At 42.0% G+C, this 25432-nt stretch overlaps 1 protein-coding gene across 2 annotated transcripts; it reads left to right on the top strand.

Annotated features, from left to right (window-relative positions):
- Positions 1-207: 207 nt before the first annotated feature.
- pex1 (peroxisomal biogenesis factor 1) lies at positions 208-21569 on the top strand. Of its 2 annotated transcripts, none has more exons than XM_046835312.1 (24): positions 208-438; positions 518-673; positions 753-836; positions 8770-8884; positions 8974-9683; positions 11997-12116; positions 12246-12369; positions 12458-12564; positions 14142-14233; positions 14359-14491; positions 14595-14691; positions 14887-15057; positions 15153-15307; positions 15609-15801; positions 15878-16044; positions 16210-16344; positions 16778-16842; positions 17199-17341; positions 17584-17687; positions 19231-19407; positions 19691-19954; positions 20616-20810; positions 20913-21043; positions 21149-21569. In XM_046835312.1, exons 1-24 carry the CDS (start codon positions 331-333, stop codon positions 21231-21233), a joined length of 3831 nt encoding a protein of 1276 aa, XP_046691268.1. In that variant the 5' UTR covers positions 208-330; the 3' UTR covers positions 21234-21569. The 2 variants fall into 2 exon arrangements, with proteins under 2 accessions (XP_046691268.1, XP_046691269.1); XM_046835313.1 differs by having other exon boundaries at positions 19724-19954.
- Positions 21570-25432: the final 3863 nt, after the last annotated feature.

A 25432-nucleotide genomic window follows, 5' to 3' on the forward strand; every position in this document is an offset into this window, starting at 1 on the left:
ATAATAAATAAATAAATAAATAAATAAATAAATATAACTAGAAATAGAAAAAACAGATACATTAAATAATAATAATAGTCTATACAGTGATTTAATATATATCTATTTATTATATTAATATATATAAGTTTGTTTCTTGAGATCCCTTATGTAATGATCAGGACTAGAGAGTGATCAGTTTACCGACAGATCTACTAGTCATGTCTTGTATGGACTATGGACATGGTTAGCATGGCAGTTGTCAGTTCACGTTAGCCATGAAGATAAATATTGTCTAATATTTATCTATAATTATTAAACATAGTCCATTTTGAATCATATTTCCATGCAATGCTAGGCAGCTATGGGATTCAACCAGTTACTCTGGTCTTTAACAACTTTAAAGACTGTTTTCTGCACCTGTCCCCCAACTTAGTGTCTCAGCTCTGTCTCAGAGAGGTGTGTATGAACAGATATGTGATTTCAATATGTGAGATTTTTCTATGCATGTTTATAAATCCTGTGTCTTATCAAACAGAATCAGGTGTTGGAGTTGTCCTGGGCTGATGGTGATCATCCCCTGTACTTAAGCTGGATCAGGGGCAGTAAGACATCATCATCAGCAGGACAGGAGGACAGGGTTGAGCTCAGCAGGCAGTTGGGAGAGAAGCTCGGGTTGCATGAAGGAGAACAGGTAACTCAGTGATTGTGTTTTGTTTTTTAGAAGAAGAAGAAGATCCAGTGTAGGAAATAATTAGTTTTTCTATTCCCAGGGCTTCCTGAGACCATGTGTTCAGGTGCAATCAGTTCAACAGGTGTTTGTGGAGCCTCTGTCTTCAGATGATTGGGAAATCCTGGTAAGAGCTTAAAACCTTTTTTTTTTTTTTTTTTTTACAATATGCATTTATATGAATATGTTGCATGACTGATTTCCAGGATATAAATGTGTGTATATCACCACATAATATTTATAATCAGTGCTCTTGCTGATATTTAAAGCATCAATTTTTGAACACATTGGAATGAAGTTTGTGTATGCAGTGAGTTTAATTCAGCAGCACTCCTTGGCTTTAAATATATAGATCAATGTTTTTTTTTTCATGTTATTCTGTCATCAAGCTGTATACACTAATACACATTAGGGATGATGTGATTCATCGATTTAAAAAAATGTGCATCAGATACAAGTTGCCATTGTTTTTAACATATTCGCATCTGTAAAAAAAAAAGTGAAAAAATTTTGTAGTAGCGCTATACTTTTATTATTTTAAAAGTACCCACGTCCTGAGAGTCACACAGAATACAGATTAACATGGCAGAGGTAGAGCTGCATCCCTCTGAAGTCAGAACACTGCAAAGCTTTGCCCTACAAAGTGTTTCACAAAGTGTTTATGAAAGGGGTCATGTGTTAGAAGTCAGAAGGCACTTAAGTAAATTGATGATTTGTTGTTTGTCTGAACCAAAGAAATAAAAGTGGACTCTCTGTACCTTATTAAATTGTATAAAACATCTTATTCTTTCCATTGCATCGTACTGCATTTAATTGCCTTGTGTTGAATTAAATAGAATTTGGATCGCACTGCATCGTAGTAGGGGTGACTTATATCGCATCGCATCGGGAGCTGCTACATATGTATCTTTTAATGTATAGTTTCGTTTTCTATACGTCAAGATCACATCAGCCTCAAGTTATGGAGACGCACATCCTTAAAAAAATAAATAAATAAATAAATAATATATATATATACACACATACATACTAGGGCTGCAACTAACAACTATTTTGATAATTGATTAATCGGGCGGTTATTTTTTGATTAATCAAGGTGTGTGTGTGTGTATATTTTTTAGTTTATAAAAGTGTACACAATACACTTGTACACAGTACACGATTTATTGTGTATAAAAGTGTACTTAAGAAAATGCAAAAGCCGCATATTATCTTTAATTTAGACATTTAAAGTTTATAGTAGCTGCATGTTGAGGAGTGGATGGGGGTTCTTTTTCTAACTTCGCTCGGTGTTTCACTATGGGAATCGCTTTGGGCGTGACCAACTACGGAAGCTCTAATGACACCACGTCTGTCTTGACAGACAGGTCGACCTGAGATCAGGCTCCGCCCCACCTTTATCCCTCAGGTCGACCCCTTCTAACATCATTCGTGCTTTCTTCCCGTGAGGGACTACACTTAGCTCTCTCAGCACTTCCTGTTCTCGGCTGGTTTCGCTTAACTGTTCATCGTGCGGGCCGTCATTGGATTCCGCCACGAGCGAGGTCAGTCGTGCGGAATCGTGCTGGCGACATCACGGAATAGCGTCCGCGTCGAGGCGAGCTATTCCTATTCCACCTGCTGGGTATTAAATTACACGGTAGGGACGTAGTAGCGTCAAGCTATTGCAGGCTTAGCGCGTCAAGGCGAAGCCTTCGGAGGGCTAACTACCCTGCGAACATCAGCGGACTAACGTGTTGTGACGAGTCTAACATTAACCGTACTCAGCCATGTCTCGATCATCCCCAAAGGGAATGAGTCGAAGATCAGGAGGTTGTATCCGCCCGTGTCCATCATCATGTGGAGCGACCATCTCGGCAGGGACCCTCACCTGATGTGCATCACGTGCATGGGCCCGAAGCACGCTCAAACGTCGCTCGCGGACCCTCAAGCATGCTTTCACTGCGCGTCGCTGCCGGTGAGACATCTGGAGAGACGGCTGAGAGTAGCGGTGGCTAACCAACAGGACCCGTGTCTGTCCGGCGCCACCGCGAGGTCTACGGTCGTCGAACATCAGCCGCGAGCTTCCACGAGCTGGGCGGACCTGATGGAGGCCGAATCGCCGGTCATGCCGCCTCTGTTTGATAACCTCCTCGCGGAGGATGAGGAGCGACCGTGCGACGAGGACGCAGACGCGAACTCAGACCTCCTCGACTTGGATATGGAGGACGAGGATGAGGACGACAGTGGTCCCTTCCGGCCCAACAGTCGAGACCCCAGGCGTGGGCGATGCAACCTCACAGGCCGAAGGTAACCTGCACGAGGTATGCAAGCGAGCAGCGCGAAGCTAGGACTAGCTTGGCCCACGGCCCAGGACGCGGAGGGAGCTGTGAGAGACCTTTACGATGGGAAAAGGCTGCCGCCTGCTCAACCCGCCGCTAGACAGCTCCTGCCCGCCGTGCCAGCTTGCATGAAGGAAATGTCTCGCTACTGGTCTAGCCCTTCAAAAGCAAGCTTCCCGCAAAAGGGTGCTCAAGCTGGAGATTCAGGGATGGAAGAGCTGGGGTTGGCGGACCCCCAGCCGTGGAGCCTTCAGTGGCTTATCACCTCCATCCGAATCGGCGTTCCATATCTGCCTCCTCTCAAATTGCGCTGCCTGGGAAAATCGAGAGATTGACAGCGTCCATCCATCAGAGGGTGTACAAATACGCAGCGCAGTCAGTGTGCTCGTTAAACGCGTGACTTTGCTGTCCGCGTACCAGGCGGAGATTTTAGAGGAGATGGGACGACAGCTCGACACGGGAGTACCGAACCCGGTACTTTGGGACGAGATCTGTGTGGTGAACGACCTAATTCTCCGCTCTTCACGAGGCGCAGTTCAGGGCTGCGTCCGCGTGATGGGTTTAACTGTGTCAGGTGAGAGGCGTTGTGGCTCAACCTGTCAGGCTTGGGTGACACACAGAAAGCGGACGTCATGGATGCTGCCTACGACCCCGCTAAAGGTCTGTTCGGTCCTGCTCTAGAGAAGATGAGAGAAACCAGCACTCTCAGGAAACAGGAGGACGAAGCATTCAACCTCTGTTTGCCTTGTAAGCTGTCTCAGAGCACGCCCCCTCAGCCAGCGCGACGGGGTTTTGCCGCAGCCGCGGCTGCGAGGGGAAGACCGATACACGCTAGGAGCTCAAGATCGACTCTCGGCGGACAGCAAGCTGGTCAACGTCCGAGATCGGATGGATCGGGACCGTGGGGAAAGCATTCATTTGCGGCCGCGGCGGCTAAAAACCGTCCGCCCCACCCGGAGGAGCGGAAGAAGAAGCGTGCGACCTAACACACGAATGTTCTCTTGTCCTCCTTTCTCCGCTGGCGAAGAAAAGGAGAAGAGAACACAGCCCGGTTCTGAGTTCCGTAAGGGCTTCCTCTCTAGTTTTTCCTCGAGTTCGAGGCTTAAGGGAAAATGTTCAGTGTCACCAAGCACTCCCCACATTTGTTCCCTCGCACGTCAGTTCGGACGATTGCGCAATAAAGATGACATCATCGCATCCAAGCCACGGGCTGAGGGCGATGTGTTCAACAATACAAAACACAATAAATGTGGCACTTTCGCATCCAGGCGATCAGCCGAGGGCGATAGTGTGCGAAAATCCCGAGATCCCGGCGTGCACCCCCCCAGTTTTACCACTGGAGGGCGCGCTCGCTCTGTCAGCGAAGCCCTGCGCGGCGACGGTTGTGACGTCATCAATGCGCGACCAGAGTTGTGTGCGCGCAGGTTCCCTTTCTGCGCACCTCGTCAATTGGCGCGCATGCGCGGTTCCTTCGTGGGTTTTAAACACGGTTTCACGGGGATACAGGCTTCAATTCGCAATGAAACCACCCAGATTCAACGGTGTGTTGATCTCGGTGGCGAAGAGTCGGCTCGCGTCCTAACGACCGAGATCGACTCTCTTTTGAGCAAAAGGGCAATCAGAGTTGTTCCGGAGGCGGAAAGCCGTCAGGGTTTTTACTCCCGGTACTTTGTGACCCGAAGAGAGGGAGCGCATCTCTCCGTCCGATCTTGGATTTGCGTGTGTTAAACAGACACCTGAGAAAATATTCATTCAGAATGTTGACACACAAAGCACTCTGTCGGTCGATCCGTCCAAACGATTGGTTTGTGACGATCGATCTGTCAGACGATATTTTCACATAGGCGTTTACCGTCACACAGAAAATATTTGAGGTTTGCGCACAGAAGCACTGCCTACGAGTTTCAAACCATTCCGTTCGGACTGTCTCTCGCTCCGAGAACTTTCAGCAAGTGTGTGGAGGCAGCTCTTTTGCCGTTGAGGAACAGCGGCATTCGGATTTTGTCTTATATAGACGATTATCTGATATGCTCCTCGTCAAGAGAGCAAGCGGTCAGAGATGCGGAGAGCGTAGTCACTCATCTCTGCAGCTTGGGTTTCAAAATAAACAGGAAAAGAGCGCTTGTGTCGCGCGGTGCGCGGAATATCTGGGACTCTGTATAAATTCCCTCTCTTATCGAGTCACGCTGACAGAGAGGAGGATCGCATCTCTCATTCAGTGTCGCTCCCGTTTTCGGGCTGGGTCTATGGTCCCGTTCCGAGTGTGCCTACGAATGCTGGGTTTAATGGCCTCAGTGATTTCTGTGGTGCGTCTGGGACTTCTCATGATGAGAGATTTTCAGAGATGGGTCGCGCGGTTGCGCTTATGTCCCCGACGTCATCTCAATCGGCCGGTAAAAATAACACATTCGTGCGTCTTAGCGCTCCGCCAATGGGGATGCCCCGCGACTCTTCGGTCAGAGATTCCCTTGGGGGCGGTGTCGTCGCGAGTTACTATGACGACGGACGCGTCTTTGAAGGGCTGGGGTGCGACCCTTATGGGCAGAGCTGTGAACGGCGTGTGGCCACCACGGCTGATTCCGAGACATATAAACTACTTGGAGTTGTTGGCAGTATTTCTGGCACTGAAGCACTTTCTGCCTTTTATAAAGGACCGACATGTGTTGGTAAAAACAGACAATTCCACAGTGGTCGCGTACATCAACCGGCAGGGAGGTGTGCGCTCCCTCCAGCTGCATCAGTTGGCGAGGAAACTGATAATGTGGTGCGACACAAGGTTTTTGTCCATCAGGGCGACTCATGTTCCAGGCGTATGGAACAGGGGTGCAGATCTATTGTCCAGGGGAAACCCTCTGTACGGGGAATGGAAACTGCACACTCAGGTGGTGGAGCAGATATGGCAGAGATACGGCCGGGCCGCCGTAGATCTCTACGCCTCGCGAGAAAACGCTCAGTGTCCTCTGTTCTTTTCTCTGAGGGACGAAGATGCACCGTTGGGTGTGGATGCGTTAGCCCACCTGTGGCCAAACGTTCTTCTCTACTTCTCTACCTCCACTGAGCTTGAATTCCCCCACCCTGGCCAGGGTCAGAGAACTCAGCTTGTCACTGATTCTGATAGCTCCACGTTGGGCTTCCAGGCACTGGATCGCAGAAATAGTTCAGCTACTGTCGGATCAGCCTTGGCCACTCCCTCCACGGAGGGACCTTCTGTCCCAGGCGGGCGGGGAGATTTATCATCCGCACCCGGACAGAATTGCTCTCTGGGCCTGGCCCGTGAGAGGTGGAACTTGAGTGTAGCGGGTTTGCCCCGGTCGGTTATACACACTATCCAGAGTGCCAGGGCCTCGTCTACTCGCACGCTTTATGACAATAAATGGCGGGTTTTTGAGGAGTGGTGTGGCCGCGGTCACATTGTCTCTTTCCAGTGTTCTGTGGGAGACATTTTGTGTTTTCTCCAGGATTTGCTGGATAAAGGGAGAGCTTTTTCTACTTTGAAAGTGTATCTGGCGGCTATTTCTGCATGTCACGTCGGGTTTAATAACGAACCTGCGGGTCGGCACCCTTTGATTAGCCGGTTTATGAAAGGTGCACGCCGTATAAGGCCAGTGTCTCGGCAGTTAGTGCCTCAGTGGGACCTGTCCTTGGTTTTGGAAGCCCTTTCTCATCACCCCTTCGAGCCGGTGGATGGCGTAGGGCTGAAATTTCTTTCTCTTAAGACGGTGCTGCTTGTGGCTCTAGTGACTGCTAAGCGTGTAAGCGAGCTGCAAGCCCTATCTGTCAGTCCGTCCTGTCTACAGTTCGCCCCTGGACTCACGAAGGTTTCCTTTCGCCCTAACCCGTCGTTCGTGCCTAAGGTGGTGGATTCTTCTTATAGATGTCCCGTTACGGAACTTTCGGCTTTTCACCCACCTCAGGAGGAGGATGGCTTGAGTTCCTTGTGCCCGGTGTGGGCCCTCCATACGTATGTCAAAAGAACAGCGGGTTTCAGAAAATCGGACCAGCTGTTTGTGTCTTGGGCTACCCCTCACAAAGGGAAGCCGTTGTCGAGTCAGCGGCTGTCCCGCTGGATTGTGGAGGCTATATCTATAGCGTATGAATGCTGTGGTTCTCAGGCTCCCACGGGTCTGAGGCCCACTCTACTAGAGGATGGCGACATCATGGGCCCTGCTTAAGGGTGTCTCTGTTCAGGATATTTGTGCGGCAGCTGGCTGGGCCACGCCGCACACCTTTGTGCGGTTTTATAGACTAGATGTGTCTGAGTCATCCTTGGCACATGCAGTGCTGAGTGCCAGGCGTTCTGAGCCTATGTGATTGACCTGTGCAATCCGGGAGCAGTCTATATCTCCCATAGTGAAACACCGAGCGAAGTTAGAAAAAGAACGATGGGTTACTTAACGTAACCCCGGTTCTTTGATAACAGAGTGAGGTGTTTCACCAGCACTTCCCTCCTTGCACGGGGACGGGAAGAAATCTCGCTGCAATGATGTTAGAAGGGGTTGACCTGAGGGATAAAGGTGGGGCGGAGCCTGATCTCAGGTCGACCTGTCTGTCAAGACAGACGTGGTGTCATTAGAGCTTCCGTAGTTGGTCACGCCCAAAGCGATTCCCATAGTGAAACACCTCACTCTGTTATCAAAGAACCGGGGTTACGTTAAGTAACCCATCGATTTCTCCTCTGAAGAAATTCACTTATGCTGGGTTGTTTCTATCGGGGAAATCAACATTTATATAGTTTTTAACGATAATTGCAGATGGCAAGTTGACAATCATGCTTAAAAAATCGCTATAAAAAAAAGTTTTGAAGTTTTTGGTTGAAAAATTCACATTTTTTGTTCATTTGTAAAGATATAAGCATCTAGAATATATAATGAATAAAATTTTGTATAATAATGAAATGATTTATGCATAAATTAAATATACAAATATTAAAAACAAGCATTTGAACGTAGTAAAGCCGCAGTTAATCACGTTTGAAAACTAATACTTTACTGTTGTAGTAGGCAAATGCTATAAAAAGAGAATGGATGGAAAAAACCTTCATCCGTGACACCAGTGTGTGTTACTGCAACGCTGTTATACCTTCATGCAACACAAGCTCCGCTTTGCATAACTTGCAAGTTGCAGTCTTCTTTGTTGTGTTTAATATAAAATGCTCTCATGCCTCGAACGCACACTTCTTTCTGCTGCCGGTTGACCCTGTACTCCCCGCTAATTTCCCAAGCGGCTGTGTTATGTTACTGTCATGCAAAACCATTCTCCATTACGAATTGTTTATCAATTTCATTATCGATTATTATCAATTTTATTGATTAGCTGACGCAGCCCTAATACATACGTACATACATATGTTTGTGTATGCAGTGAGTATTATTCAGCACCGCTCTTTGGCTTTAAATATATAGATTAATGTTAATTTATGTTTCAGTCGAACATCAGATATTACAAGCTGTGTATACTACACATGCACTTCACATAGACATAAGTAAAAGTTCAGGACAAAGACCCTGGAGATATGAGAAGAAAGCAATACTCACTAGGAAATGTGCACTGTGGTTGTTGAAGCATAGTCATTTTTATTTGTATCCCATTTTATGACACACCAATTTACTGCAGAACGAGATATATTGTACTTTAAGATGTTTTCTGCAGAATACACAAGTATCCACTACCGTGTCTATTAAAGCAAGTTAACCATGCATGTGTATGTAACATAATGTGCACGTATTTTAATGTTTCTAGGAGCTTCATTGCTTAGCTCTTGAACAGCAACTTTTAGACCAGATCCGAGTGGTCTTCAGAGATGCAGTGTTCCCTGTGTGGGTTGACCATCACACTGTTATCTACATCAAGATAGGTTGGTAATTCCAATGCTTTATTGGAATTTTGCAGTCAATTGTGCAGCTCTTTTCTTCGTCTCTAACCACTCTACTTTTATCGTTGTAGTCTCCTTGTCTCCGTCTGTCTCATACGGCCGATTGGAGCAGTTCACTGAGCTGGTAGTCTCACCTAAACTTCGACCTGGAGACAACCACCTTCCTCATGTTCACTCAAATTCCGAACCAAAGAATCAACATCTGCCAAGGCAGCCGAGCGCCGAACCCTCATCTGTGACCTCATGTACCGGATGCGACTCCCAGTCGAGTGTCCCAGAGTCTATTAGTCATCGCTCAGATTGTCCTCAAAGTCTTCAAGTTGGAATGACTGATCTGAGGAGTCTGTTACGATACATGTTTACAGGAAAACATCAGCCGGCCAAAGAGATTCCCGAAGTTCCTATTATCCCTGCTGTCTTCCAAGATTGTGTGCTCCGGGTGTGTGGATCCCCACCAGCAGCGATTTCTCATCTCGGTTCGAGTCCTAGAGACGTTCATGTATTCCCATGGCACCAGTTGGAGTGTTGGAGTCCAAGCCTGCCTGTATTAACCTACGGCAGACTTTCAAAGGTTCACTCTCCGAAAGAAGTGAGGGAGCAAGCCAAGCAAGCGATGGAGAAGAAAAAGAGCAGAGATACAGAAAAAGATCAGACTGATACAGATATTCAGAAAGACAGAGAAGGGTCAGTGGTGGTTAGGATGATTTGCCACGATGCTGAGAAGCTGCAGCTGGATCCGAGATCCTGGAAAATGGGAGAAATTCATAGTGGGAAGATTTGGGTGAGTATTATTACAAAACCACACCTTAGCTTTGAATATATAGATCAGGGGTGTAAAACTCAAAGCACACTTTAGGTTGCGGACAGGATAAACATTTATTGAACACACTAAAACTAAATGTTTTTTTAACATAAATATAAATAAAAACAGACAGTAATATTATTCCAGAATAAATCAACTTAAACTTTAAACAACATAAAATATTTTGCTCTTTATAAAAATATATCCTGTCAAAATTTAGAAATTTGAAAAAAGTTAGAAATATGAACATGCTGCAAAAAAAAAATTGTGCTTTTAAATAAACGTTAAAATAACAAAAATTGTCTTTGTTCTTTTGCCATTAAAAAATATATAAACTTAAACTTTAAATAACAAAATATTTTGCTCTCCATAAAAATATCTCCTGTCAAACACAAGACGTCGCACACCTTCATCATGCAACTCTTCATAAACTCTCCCTCGGTAAATGGCCGGGCTGATTTGGCTCTGATTTCTCTTCACCATTGTGAGGGGCTTCGCAATAACTTTACAATAGGGTTGTATACATTAACAGAAGCTTGACTTGATTGACGCTGGAATGTTCCCAGGTAGCCTAGCATTCGGCAAGGTAGCTGAAGCGCTGCATTATGGGATTTGTAGTTTGTGTGTTATCAACGCTTCATATCGCCGGGCCATTAATAACAATAATAATAGATCTATATAAAATGAAGTTGCGGGCCAGATATAATTGTACATCGGGCCAGATGTGGCCTACGGGCCTTGAGTTTAACACATATGATATAGATCCATCTTTTTCAATCAAAAATCAGATATTACAAGCTGCATACACTAATACATGTAGTGTATGAATGACATCAATGACACCATCATAACTTAAAATATAGTAGGTCGAGACACAGCCTAGCCTACGCAAGAGTCTTAATAAAATGGTGATCAGTATTGCATAGTGTACTGTAATTTGTTAATAATTTTTCAAAAAGGGCCGAGCGAAAAATTGTTTTGTGAATTTTTCTTTTTTTTTTTTTTTCCCCGTATCGCTATCCTCATCAAAAAATCTAACCATCGTAACTCAGGGACTACCTGTAATCAATTATCAGTGCTTAAAATTGACAGACTGGTTTAAGGTGGAGGTTGGACTGCATCAAGTATCAGCTCTGAGCCCTTTCCTGTTTGCAGTGGTGATGGACAGGTTGATGGACGAGGTTAGACAGGAGTCTCCAAGGACTATGATGTTTGTGGATAATATTGTGATTTGTGGTGAGAGCAGTGAGCAGGTTGAAAAGAGCCTGGAGAGGTGGAGGGATGCGCTGGAAAGAAGGGGAATGAAAGTCAGTAGGAGTAAGACGGAGTACATGTGTGTGAATGAGAGGGAGGGCAGTGGAGTGGTGCGGTTGCAGGGAGAAGGTGGAGGAGTTCAGGTACCTGGGGTCAACAGTGCAAAGTAATGGAGAGTGTGTTAGAGAAGTGAAGAAAAGAGTGCAGGCAGGGTGGAGTGAAGAGTGATAGCAGGAGTGATTTGTGATAGAAAGAAGAGTATCTGCAAGTGAGTGAGTGAAAGGGAAAGTTTATAGGACTGTGCTGAGACCTGCGATGTTGTATGTATAGAGACAGTGGCATTGTATTGACCAAAGACCTGAGGCGGAGCTGGAGTTGGCAGAGCTGAAGATGCTGTGATTTTTTTGGGGGGGGATTAGAAGTTAGTTAATTAGAGTGACCATGCAGGTAGGACGTTTTGTAGACAAGGTGAGAGGTCAGATGGTTTGGACATGTGCATAGAAGGGACATTGGGTATATCGGTGGAAGAATGCTGAGGATGGAGCCGCCAGACAGGAGGAAAAGAAGAAGGCCAAGGAGGAGGTTTATGGATGTGGTGAAGAAAGACATGCAGGTTGTTGGTTGAAAAGATGATGTTGAGGAAAGAGTGATACGGAGACAGATGATGGCGACCCCTAACGGGAGCAGCCCAAAGAAGAATTGTTAGCAATTAAGAGTTCCTAATGCTGAATACTAATGTAATATGACAGAGTATAATAGAGTTAATGTAAATGTTAGGATACATCTTGCTCATTGATGGAAAAATCTAATTACTGCAGCTTCAATTCATACGTTAAAATCCAAACCCTCGGAAATATACGAAATATAATCTGAAAAAAAAATTGTAGGTTGCAACTATAACAAACTGCACTTAAATGTATCCTGGCTTGCAGGTTGAAAACTGGAAGACTGAAAGATCAAGAAGTTTTTATCGTCATTTCAACCATGATGAAGTACAAGGTGAACAGCACACTAAACAGTACAATGTTCTTTCTCCAGATCCCAAGCAGTTTACGAGGCAGGTTGAGCGTTGAAACGAACTCTGCTGTGAAAATACAACCTTTGCGATGTACCCCTAAAGTAGCACTACACGTTTCTCTTCAGCCCTTACATCCTATGGTGAGTGTCTCTGTCCTCTAACCAACACGTTTCACTGACATTTCGTCATTCGTATATTAGCTATGGGTTCTATTTGACACACAGTGAAACTTGATGCTTTTTATTATGAGGAAAACGTTGTTTCTGCAGGCTGAAGGTGACAGAGAGGAAGATGTTCAGTCTGCTTTCCTCAGTTGGCTTCATGCTCTGAGCCATCAGCCTTTAGCTTGTCTCACAGCACGGACTGACGTAATCATCCTGCCCTGCACTGAAGGTAAAACAATAGGTGAACATGGATTTTCTACAAAATAATAGATTGACTTCTAGTTTGTCATTTGGTTTCTGCTGTTTTTATTTCTTAGGCAAGTCCGAGTTCATCTTGACTGTTCTAAAACCTGAAGCTGAGCCTGAGCAAGCAGATGAGATCTTTCTCTTATCTACTGGTGCCCTGTACAAAGCAGACATACAGGTAGTTTGTTACTGGGAACTGAAATTGATTTTCCAATGCAATTATTCAGCCAATTTAGGACAATTTTATTCACATTTATTTTTGGAATTTAGGAGAAAGCTGGTTTTCTTTCCAAATGTTGCTTAATAATAATCAACACCAACACTGTATCCAAACACAGTATCCAAAACAATTGTTCCCTGATGCTGTAGCTGGGGATGGTTCCATATAAACAGCCTATGGATTCATATGGTTGGTGTCTAGAATTGAAATCTGGAAGCATGAGGACGGATTTGGACTGTAATTAATGTAGTTTTTTTTTTCCTTATCATTGAAGAGTTGATAATCTCACAATGATGGGCCTCTTAAGATTTCTTCCTCATACTATTTCAGGGAGTGAAATTGGATTGATTGGATTAGATTAGATTCAACTTTGTCATTGTGCAGGGTACATGTACAGAGCTAATTTAATGCAGTTAGCATCTAACCAGAAGTGCATAGATATCTTATTTACAAGTGGCAGTGTAATACATAAGGGTATGAGGTTATACAGAAGGTGTAGTAATATGTACAAATAACTAAATAATGGTGTATATATAGTGTGTTTTTTTTATTTATTTATATAAGTGATTTTATGATACAGTATGAAGTGGTATGACGATGATATATATATATATATATATATATATATATATATATATATATATATATATATATATATATAAGGAATGTCATTATGAATATATACATCTCTCTCTATCTATCTATATATATATATATATATATATATATATATATATATATATATATATATACACACACACACAGAATAATGTGGATGGACATACAGAAGTGTAATGGTGCAAGGATGCATGATTTTAAAGTGGTGCAAAATAGTGCAAAACACAGAAGAAAAGTGACAGTGCAGTGGTGATTGTTAACACCATATCAGCTGTTCAGTGCAGAAACAGCCACGGGAAAGAAGCTATTTTTCAGTCTATTTGTTCTGGCTTTGAGAAAACGGTATCGCCTGCCCAATGGGAGAAGTGTAAACAGTCTGTGGTTGGGGCGAGAGGGATCTTTGATGATGCCCCTCGCCCTTTGCAAGCAGCGTTTTTTGAAAATGTTCTCCAAGGTGTGTAGTTCCATACTAATGATTTGTTGGGCGTTTTTTATGGATAACAGTATAGGGATTAAGGTCGATGTGCATCTTTATACTGTAACTGAGGCCGATGCGATTCACATCTCGATGCATAGCCAACGATATGATATATTAAAGATACTTATGAAGCAGCTACTGATACGAGACGATCCGTTTTCAATTCGATTCAACAAAATGCGATTTAATGCAATTCGATTATTTCTTTGGTTCAGATAGACAGCAAATCATAACTCAAGTTTCAACATATCATGTTCAAAAAAGAAACAAAATTTGAAAAGATAAAATGAACCCAAAATAATGCAGTAAATGTGATTTGATTAGGATCATATTTATTTGTTTCACTATAATCTGATAGTTGTAGGTTTTCAGTTTTTTTTATTATTTTTTTATATGTCTGTTGAGTGCCAAAATGAGGCATGTCCCAATTTGTTTCTAGATTGTCAAGGAGCCTCTTGGGTCGAACCAAACCACAGCATACACTGCAGATGGGTCGCCTTGTGTTGGCTTCCCTTCCCTCAGCTCTCTTGGGTAATTCCAGGCAATAGCAAGTAATTTTATCGAATATCAAAAACAGACGTACGTCAAACACACGTCCCATGTCATAGCGATTTTATGTCAAGATTTGTGGACTTATCTGATCCCTGCTTGTTTAGCGGTGTGGAGGACATCAGTGCATGTGCTTTTGAGCACATCTCTCACAGTCTGTTGGGAAGTCCACTCTCGTGTGAGCTGATATCCTCTGGCTGTGGCCTTCGGAGTGGAGCTCTGCTTATCACAGGAGCTAAGGTGTCCTTATTGAGATGTTCCAGTTTTAACAGTAAGCCACGGACAATAACATTTACTTTTCAGCGCACTTACTTACAGTGTTTGTCTCTGTTCGTGTGAAAAGGGCAGCGGTAAGACTTCTCTAGCCAAGGCTCTCTGTAGGAAAGCTGTGGAAGAGCTCGATGCCCACGTCGAGGTACTGGATTGCAAGAAACTTAAAGGTGGGACGGGGGGTATTGGTGCATCTGAGTGAGAAGAACTAATTCAAATTTAGTATTTTGTAAGTAAGGAGTACAATTTATGCCCAATGTAAGGATTGTTTTATTCCCTTTTATCTATCTATCTATCTATCTATCTATCTATCTATCTATCTATCTATCTATCTATCTATCTATCTATCTATCTATCTATATCAGGTAAACGAGCAGACACAGTGAGGCGAAGACTGGACGAGGTTTTCGAGCAAGCAGTGTGGAGACAGCCGTCTGTGGTGCTGTTGGATGACCTGGATCACATGACTGGAGCAGCCACCACCCCTGAGCAGGAGCAGGGAGTGGAGGCTGTGCTGCATCATCACATCACACAAAGTATAACACACCTGCAGCCTAACACTTTAAACTGTTTGGGGCATCGTTCAAAAGATCGAGCTAAAAAGCAACTATGTTCGTGTGTGCGTTTTTAGGCCTGAAGGATTTGGTGGATGAGGTGGTGGAACGCTCCAGTTTGGTGACTCTGCTGGTCACGGCACAGAATGAACACACTCTTCACCCAGTGCTGACCGAAGTGCAGGGTTCGCACTTCTTTCAGAGCTTCTGTAAGATAGACACACCCGACCAGGTGAAAATCACATTGGTTTATATTTATTGTACCATTAACCTAAAAATATTTATTAATGACAATTATTATAAGTATTACATAAGTAATATAACACAAGTTATTTATAAATATGTTAATAATTTACACATTCTTGTGTATTATATGTACATGTTGTCATATTATATTATATATGAGATATGAGAAGTTTCAAATCTAATGGTGAAAACTGGTGTTACAACATGAAATTTGAATCCATTGACTACATTTAATATCATTTGTTTGCTCTCTGTTCATACAATAAATTGGGATTTTGTCTGTACAGGTCCAGAGAGCAGACATCCTGAGATCAATAATGACCAGTAAAAATATCATAACCGAAGACAGCACAGGAAATTTTGATCTGGAGGACATTACCATGAAAACGGAAGGCTACCTTCCACGAGATTTGGACCTTCTCCTGGACCGAGCCATTCATGCCAACGCTGTTCACAATAGCGGCAACAGGAACACTCAAGGCAAGCACAGAGTGAAGTTCCACGTCACTGTGATTGTGTCATACATGTCTATCTAAAATTCTGCGATGTCCCACAGGTGTGTGCTTGAGCATTGTGGACTTGCATCAGGCACTGCAGGGTTTCACACCTCCCTCTCTGTGGGGGATGCAGCTGCAGGTGCCCAGCGTCGCAGGAATGGAGCAGGTGGGCGGACTTCATCAGGCACGCCAGCTTCTTATGGACACCATACTACTGCCTGCCAAGGTAAAGCCGGTAGTCATTTCCTATAGCATTAAAGCAGTCGATCTGTGAATGTTTAATATCTAGTTGCCTGGATTATTAAATTATATACAAATATATTACTTTATTAAAGTTCTGTTATTAGATTTCCTAGTTGTCAGTGCTAATGTGTGCTGTGATATGCTGCAGTACCCACTGCTCTTCTCCAGTCTGCCAATTCGCCATCGCTCTGGTGTGCTGCTTTATGGAGCTCCTGGCACAGGGAAAACACTACTGGCTGGAGCTGTTGCCAAAGAGAGTGGCATGAATTTTATCAGCATTAAGGTGAGAATGTACACTTCTCTTATTTATTACTAGATTTTAAGGAATAGAATTGGAGGTCAACTGATTTGGTTTTGCTGATTAATCAGCACCGATAGTTGATTGCTGGAACAATCAGCAAAAATCTATACCTATAGTTTTTCCGGGTTGCATTATACAGCACGGGAGTTCTGTTTATTTGATCTGTATTGTTGAATTCATTTCAGATGTGACTGTTTTTTTTTTTTGTTTTTTATTCAGTTTGAATGCATCTGTTTTTTTTCCCCCCATTTTTATTTTTATTTTTTTCCCTGCTGTTCTAGGTATTACATTGTTTTAAACAGGTCTTAATTTTTCTACGTCCATGTAACGCTACCTCTAATGCTCATTTGAAATGCTCCTGCAGCACTTTAACATCTTAGTCAACTGGCTAAAAAAGTGGTCTGTTTTCCTCCAGGGTCCGGAGCTGCTGAGCAAGTACATTGGTGCTAGTGAGCAGGCAGTAAGGGATGTGTTTCAGAGGTTAGTAACAGTTCCTCCAAAGCGATTTGATTTCCAGATCTACCTTGTTGTTTTTGGCAGCAATTATACTCTATCAATTTGCCTTGCTTGTCATTTATTGCATTACATATTTTTTAAATTCATTTATGTTTATTATAGCTTTAATAATGATGTGAAATATCCGCCATGCACTTTCCACGTACAAGCCTTTATTCTATGGAAATTGTCTTTAAGCCATGCTGTTGTATTAAATAATGCACACTGACTGACCAATCAGATTCAAGCATTTAACCCTGCTCTGGATTTATTTGCCTAATACATTCTATTGCTTTTTCTTCTTTCTGTTTTACTTTTCTCCCTTTTCTGGTTCACTTTAGAGCACAAGCAGCTAAGCCCTGTATCCTGTTTTTTGACGAGTTTGATTCCCTGGCACCACGGAGAGGACACGACAGCACAGGGGTCACTGACCGAGTGGTTAACCAGCTGCTCACACAGCTGGATGGAGTAGAGGGGCTGCAGGGTAAGTACTATATTAAAGAGATTCACCTTGAAATTCTGGGATTTTAAGTGTTACCCCTGCATTCACTTCAGGCAAATGTGTTTGAAACAAATAGTAATTTTTATAAGCAAGATAGACTGATGACAGTCACCTCATTCTTTATTTTGAATATTTTTTTGTGAATGCCTGATTGTTTTTTTTTGACAGCTGATGTTTTCATGAATTTTTACAGCCTGTTTGTATGTATGTTTTTTTAATCTCAGGAGTGTACATGCTGGCAGCCACCAGTCGTCCTGATCTGATCGACCCTGCTCTGCTGAGGCCCGGGAGGCTAGACAAGACCCTGTACTGCCCTCCTCCAGACCGGGTCAGTCTTATATATCCTATTCAACGTAGACCTTTTTTTTTTTTTTACCAGGTTAACTAGGGGTGACCCCAAAAAGTCAAAGATTATATGCTTTGATTGGAGGAGCCTGATTTGACTAACAATCTCACAATCACACGATGTCTGATTTCACATAGAACTACTGTTTTTCTTTCATTAATTTAATATACAGCCTATTATGATATTTCTGTAAATAAAAAATGTGAAAAGAAAGAAGCTTTTTTAATAAATATATTAATGTGCGTGAATAAATCTACCCCTAAAAAGTCTGTGTGAAAGAAAATAAAAGTTGTCTTACTCACTGACTACTAGGTGTCATCGTCCCTCAAACACACACACACACACACACACACACACAGACACATGATTCGAGTATCAGTCGACTGTAGACAAGACTTGACAATTCTGACTCAACTATGTAAATTCTTGTTCGAGGACACTCCTAAAGTAAACCAGGATCTGTAAAGGAACTGTGTGGTTTCTTATTTAATGGCAAGCTTCAGCCACTAGAGGCATTAATTATTTACTGATACAGTGGTACCCCGCTTATCGACCGGCTCGGACATCAACCTTTTCGCTTAGCGAACAATTTTTCGACCGAAATTTGCTTTCTTTCCAAAGCGCACCCCGGATTACCTTTTTCCTATCTTGCGTTTGCCCATGGACCTCGCCCCTCCAGGGTGTACCACGGATATCTCTCTCTCGTTTGTTGGGATTCTATGGACTACCGTGTGTGTGTGTGTTTTTGTGTTAAACTCTCCGTGTTTTTGTTAAACCAAAGCGAACTGTGCTCCGGCTTTTCCTTTGCTCATTACCCTGCATAACAATTATATACAGTATTATGTACCTGTATTATTTAGAATTAATACTGCTAAAAACAGGGCAAAAATTGTTAATAAATATCAGTGGAGATCGGGAACGGATGAATTGGTTTTCCATTATTTCTTATGGGATAATTACATTCGCTCTTCGACCTTTTCGCATTTCGACCGGTTTTAAGGAACGGTTCAAGGTTGATAAGCGGGGTACCACTGTATTTGGATACGCTGCAGCCTAGTCAGGGAACCGACCCCAGCCATTAGGGTTGCACAAGCCTTAGTGCCGGTCCCAAGCCCGGATAAATGTGGAGGGTTGCGTTAGGAAGGGCATCCAGCGTAAAAACGTGCCAAATCAAACATGCAGATGGTCCGCTGTGGCGACCCCTAATGGGAGAAGCCGAAAGAAAGTTTATTTGGATATTTCTGTGGAAAAAATATTCTATATAAATATAGATTCTATATAGACTAGCAACATTTAGGATTAAAAAAAGTAAAAAAGTTGCTGCTGTTGATGCTTGACAGGTCAGGACTGTGTTGGCAACAAAAGGGGGACCAACACAATATTAGGCAGGTGGTCATAAAGTTATGCCATGTAAAAATGTAAAATATAGAAGTTTGCAGCCTGGCATTTGCACTCCTCACATTGTTGATAAATGCAGTAAAGTGTTTAGGTGGTCATCGAAGTGACTGAGTGTTCTTTCTTTTAGGAAGCCAGACTGGAGATCCTGAAGGCTCTGACTCACGCTGTTCCCCTTGCTGCAGATGTGGACTTGGAAGAGATCGCTGTAGTCACCGAGTTATATACAGGAGCTGATCTGAAAGGCCTGTTATACAACGCACAGCTGGAGGCCATTCACAGCAGTCTGGGAGCAAGCGTGCTGGCTGTGAGTCATACTTATAAACTCAGAACTTCATGGGGGCTTCATTGTGGCAAAGGCTTGTCTATACTTAGCTTTTTTTTTTTTTTTTTTTTTTTTTTTTAAAAGTCGCAGCAAATGTTTTGGGATGAAAATTATGGATGAAGACATTTATTTCAAACAAATTTTCATAATTCAATTTTATTTGTACAGCCCTTTTTATAATGCACATTGTCTCAAAGCAGCTTTACAGATGAAGCACTAATAAGGTTATATAAAAGTGATTATATAAAATGATAATCCTAAACAGGAAATGGTCAGTTTTTCCTACACTGGTGTGCAGGAGCTGGGCTCAGGATCCGACAGCGAGGTCAGCGTATCGTCGCTGATCTTCCTGAACCACAGCAGCGGCTCGGACGACTCTGCAGGAGAGGCTGAGGCTGGCCTGGAGACTTCCGCGGCAGCCCTGGAGCACACCGAGATTCCTACTGAAGACTTAAACCGCAACATCTGGCGGCTCTATTTTGGAAGCTCGTTTGAATTGGAGCTTGGCCACAACTCACCCCCTGAGCTGGTAGGAATCACTTTGATTTAGTCTAGTCTAGTTTAGTCTGCGTTTAACTGTGATATAACCAGATGTGATTTGTAAAATATTGATAAAAGTAAAGGTGCTTTAGACTTGCCACATGCACCTTTTTACTATTTACTATTAATCCTCGGACAGACAGCAAATCATCAAATTATTTAAGTGCCTTCTGACTTTTAACACATGACCCTTTCACACTCAGGCCTTTGTAGTGCAAATAAAAAATAAAAAAGATTAAATAAAACCAGTTATTTTCCTGTTGTGTCTGCAGGAAGACGCAGCTCTACCTCTGCCATGTTAATCTGTATTCTATGTGACTCTCAGTACATGCCTTGGCCTCCGTAGTGTTGTGATGCATCATATTCACGTAGCAGCAGCGGTGCTGAGAGAACGCTCTCGAGAAATATTTTAGCGAGAAGAAATCAATCTACGTATCAAAATTTGATCACAAATTATTGGTCACTTTTTTTGTGGATCTACTAATAATTATATATAAATAAATAGTTTTTCACCGATGCAGATGTTTTAAAAACAATGCATCACGATGCTTGTATCCGATGCATACTTTTTCAAATCGATGCATCGCATCACTAGTTCACAAGAAACCGGTGTTATGATGTTTATACTGCTCTGTCTTCCCCACTCCCAGAATTCACAGTGCTTATCAGTCCCTAACTCCACCACGCATGAGCTGACCGGTGCATCGGCGAGAGACGTTACTTTCCTCCGAGGCCCACTGCTTATGTCCTCTGTGCAGCAGGGCTTCCAGGACCTGAACTCTGAACAATCTGAGCGCCTGAGAGCCGATCTCAACACCATCAAAAGCAGCTATCACAGGAACATCGTCAGTTCTTCTGTACCCTTATAGTGTAATAATCAAATCCTTAGTTCCTGAGGTTGCCATTTGCAGGTTTTGTAATTAGTGCATATGTGTGTTTTCTTATAGGAGGACACCAGTGTGGAACAGACAGGACCTGTTAAACCTGTGGTCCTGATATGTCAGTCTCACCTCATGTCAGCACTGGCTAACACTAGAGCCTCTATCAGTAGACAGGACTGGAGGAGGTATTCTGAGCTGTAAGTAACATTGAATTACCAGAATTTAATTGTTTTTACAGTGTATTCTGCAAAAATGATCACACCATGAAACTTACGTTTGTGTTAATGTGGGTGTCACTGCAGCTACGAGTCATTTGGAGCTTCACGAGAAGGCAAGTCTCAAAACGCTGTGCTGTTTACACCAGGCCAACGAGTAACTCTGGCCTAACGAGGACCATTCCCACACACACACACAAACTCTTTAGTTACTACTTAACAAAGGCAGATAAATGTTTAACTTTGACTTACTTGGAAAAACATCACGGCCACATCACGTATTATACGTTCGGTTAACATTTTGACATCTGAGTCACGTGTAAATGGGTCTTTTAGGTTAGAAGATTGGATTGTCCTTGATGTGAGCTAACCAGAAAGCTTAATAACTGTAATATATTTCAGAAATGTTTGTGTTTTGATTGATGTGAATATAATCAAGGAACTGATGTGTGACCATTGATTCCTTCACTTAATTAAATAAATATTGATTGACTTTTTAAAAAAATAATTAACTTATTTTTTTTTACACACTGACTATTAATCTGCCCATGTAAACACATCTATCAAATCTTGGCATGTTTACAAGCGTCATCCGTCTGCCTGCTGAAGTGAAACCATTCGCTTATTAAAGCCGGTCTTGTTCACCTTTTCAAAACTAATGTTTATAGTAGACACTTTATACAGCCCAGTAGATGGCAATATCATGCAACAGACAACAGTTTAAAGCAGTGGTGTCCAGTCTGGTCCATTTAGTTGGAAAGAAATAACCGCAGCTACTCCAGGAATTTGAAACCACAAGCAAGCACCTCTTTCTGCAGAAACAAAAGTCGAGGATTTAGTTCAGGGAGTGAGGACAAATTTGTAGAAGTGAAACGGTACACAAAATTTACAGTTCGGGACGTACCCTGGTTTTGTCAAATCAATGTTTGTTCCAATTTCAGTACAGTGAGGGGGAAGAAATGAAAACATAACATTGCTTGTCAATTTTTATTAACACTATTATTATTATTATTATTATTATTATTATTATTATTATTGACATTTGTGATCAACATTTGAACAATTTACAATTTTAAAACAATTTTAAATAAAATGCCTGCTCGGTTAAATAATATATCAAATAATATTTTCTAAAAAATATGAAATACAAACCTGATTCCAAAAAAGTTGGGACACTGTACAAATTGTGAATAAAAAAGGAATGCAATAATTTACAAATCTCATAAACTTATATTTTATTCACAATAGAATATAGATAACATATCAAATGTTAAAAGTGAGACATTTTGAAATGTCATGCCAAATTTTGGATTTCATGAGAGCTACACATTCCAAAAAAGTTGGGACAGGTAGCAATAAGAGGCCGGAAAAGTTAAATGTACATATAAGAAACAGCTGGAGGACCAATTTGCAACTTATTAGGTCAATTGGCAACATGATTGGGTATAAAAAGAGCCTCTCAGAGTGGCAGTGTCTCTCAAAAGTCAAGATGGGCAGAGGATCACCAATTCCCCCAATGCTGTGGCGAAGAATAGTGGAGCAATATCAGAAAGGAGTTTCTCAGAGAAAAATTGTAAAGAGTTTGAAGTTATCATCATCTACAGTGCATAATATCATCCAAAGATTCAGAGAATCTGGAACAATCTCTGTGCATAAGGGTCAAAGCCGGAAAAACATACTGGATGCCCGTGCTACTGTAATGGAAATCACAACATGGGCTCAGGAATACTTCCAGAAAACATTGTCGGTGAACACAATCCACTGTGCCGTTGCAGGCTAAAACTCTATAGGTCAAAAAAGAAGCCAAATTTAAACATGATCCAGAAGCGCAGGCATTTTCTCTTGGCCAAGGCTCATTTAAGATGGACTGTGGCAAAGTGGAAAACTGTTCTGTGGTCAGATGAATCAAAATTTGAAGTTCTTTTTTGAAATCTGGGATGCCGTCATCCGGACTAAAGAGGATAAGGACAATCCAAGTTGTTATCAGCGCTCAGTTTAGAAGCCTGCATCTCTGATGGTATGGGGTTGCATGAGTGCATGTGGCATGGGCAGCTTACACATCAGGAAAGGCACCATCAATGCTGAAAGGTATATTCAAGTTGTAGAACAACATATGCTCCCATCCAGACGTCGTCTCTTTCAAGGAAGACCTTGCATTTTCCAACATGACAATGCCAGACCACATACTGCATCAATTACAACATCATGGCTGCGTAGAAGAAGGATCCAGGTACTGAAATGGGCAGCCTGCAGTCCAGATCTTTCACTCATAGAAAACATTTGGCGCATCATAAAGAAGAAGATGCGACAAAGAAGACCTAAGACAGTTGAGCAACTAGAAGCCTGTATTAGACAAGAATGGGACAACATTCCTATTCCTAAACTTGAGCAGCTTGTCTCCTCAGTTCCCAGAAGATTGCAGACTGTTATAAAAAGAAGAGGGACGCCACAGTGTTAAACATGGCCTTGTCCCAACTTTTTTGAGATGTGTTGATGCCATGAAATTTAAAATCAACTTTTTTTATTTGATATGTCATTTATGTTGTATTCTGAATAAAATATTAAAATTTGAAACTTCCACATCATTGCATTCTGTTTTTATTCACAATTTGTTCAGTGTCCCAACTTCTTTGGAATCTCGTTTGTAGAATAAATCAAATTAATGATTTTTTTTTTTATTATATTGATTAAACTGAGTAATTAATTAAATTGCCACAAATCAGATTTTCTCCTTTTAAGATAAATTCTTGCTGGAGATTAGGGCTGCAACAACTAATCGATCAAATCGATAATAATCGATAATGAAATTAGTTGTCAACGAATGCCGTTATTGATTAGTTGGGCTGCTCAAATTACGGTTTAGCGTGATGGTAAGATAACACAGCCGCTTGGGAAAATGGTGTACACTACAGGGGGAGGGTACAGGGTCAACCGGCAGGAACAAGTGTGCGTCCCAAGTCATCCTAAGCATTGGAGTATATTCTATTAAACACAACAAAGGAAACTGTACCTGGAAGTTATGTAAAGTGGAGTTTGTGTGGGATGGAGGTACCACAGTGATGCACAAACACATGAAAATAAAACACACTGGTGTCACGGATGAAGGTGAAACATCAGCACGGTGAGCAGAAACTGTTTAATCCTCATCATGTAAAAATGGTGTAGTGTAATAGTGATATTGTGTACACCGTTTGTTTGATAACTTCAGGAAAATCGCACTGGATCTGTTCTGTCGTGACCCACGAACATCAGGTCACGCAATCAGCTCGGTCGTGACATGGTGATGGATTCAATTAAAACGGTGCGAATAAACACTAAATATAAAAGCAGCAAATAACAGCAGCAGTTAACAAACACATTTAAATTTGTGGTTTTCAGAGAATGTTTATGCATTTGTACACCAGTGCATATTTCTTTTTTCTTTCTTTTAAAGGCTGTTATCTTGCTGCATTTCTCTGTTCCATTCTCTTTTTATAACTCTTGTCTACATCAACAGTAATTTCTGTTTTAAAATGTGATTTACTGTGGCTTTACTACGTTCAAATGCTTGTTTTCAACGTTTGTATATTTAATTAATGCATATAGCAATATCAGTGTATTTTTCTTTGAACAAAAATTGTCAAAATGTTATTTTATAGAGATTTTTTAAGCATGGTTGTCAACTTGCAATGTGCAAAATACAATTGTTGATTTACACAAATTACACCTTGCATACTTAAATGCTGTTTAAAAGGAACCAAATTTAGCTGACAAAATATTCATTGTTCTCAACATGGAGAACTCTGAAAGAGAAGTTAGTCATGTGAACACAAAACTACACAGTTGTAGTCAGTGTTGGGCAACGTTAAAAGTAACGCATTACAATATTGAGTTACTCCCTAAAAAAGTAACTAATTACGTTACTTAGTTACTTTTTATGGAAAGTAATGCGTTATATTACTTTTGCGTTACTTGTATCTCTTTCACGCCTTACAGGTGTAACAGGTGTAATATAAATAATTGTCATTAAGAAATCAGTTATATTAGGGCAAAAGACATGTCTTAAACATTTAAAATGCTTAATAACTTCTTAGAGAACAATAAGATGATCGACTAAATTTTGACAAGGCTGAACACTTTACAGTCGCACTTCTGTACACTGCTTTTCAATCTGCCTTCGCCATCAGGAATGTAACTGTCGTTCGTGTATATAAGGGTAAGGATGTGGGCTGCACACCGGTGATGTGGAGGGAGAACATACCTGTCATCTCGTAAAACTTCGTGCAATTCCGTAAATATGACCTCGTCCTCGTCTACATCATTCTCTGCTTCATCATCAGCTTGAAACATTCTGAACGCTTTTACAAAGTTCGCGCTATTATTAGTGACCGC

This window comes from Silurus meridionalis, chromosome 22 (genome assembly GCF_014805685.1).
Source record: "Silurus meridionalis isolate SWU-2019-XX chromosome 22, ASM1480568v1, whole genome shotgun sequence".
NCBI lineage: Eukaryota > Metazoa > Chordata > Actinopteri > Siluriformes > Siluridae > Silurus > Silurus meridionalis.

Bases quoted from the DNA above. Each gene is read 5' to 3' on its own strand.
- pex1 (XM_046835312.1), top strand. From the start codon at position 331: ATGCTAGGCAGCTATGGGATTCAACCAGTTACTCTGGTCTTTAACAAC. The intron at 12,565-14,141 runs GTAGTTTGTTAC...ATTTGTTTCTAG, and splicing joins TGTACAAAGCAGACATACAG to ATTGTCAAGGAGCCTCTTGG. The intron at 17,688-19,230 runs GTCAGTCTTATA...TCTTTCTTTTAG, and splicing joins ACTGCCCTCCTCCAGACCGG to GAAGCCAGACTGGAGATCCT.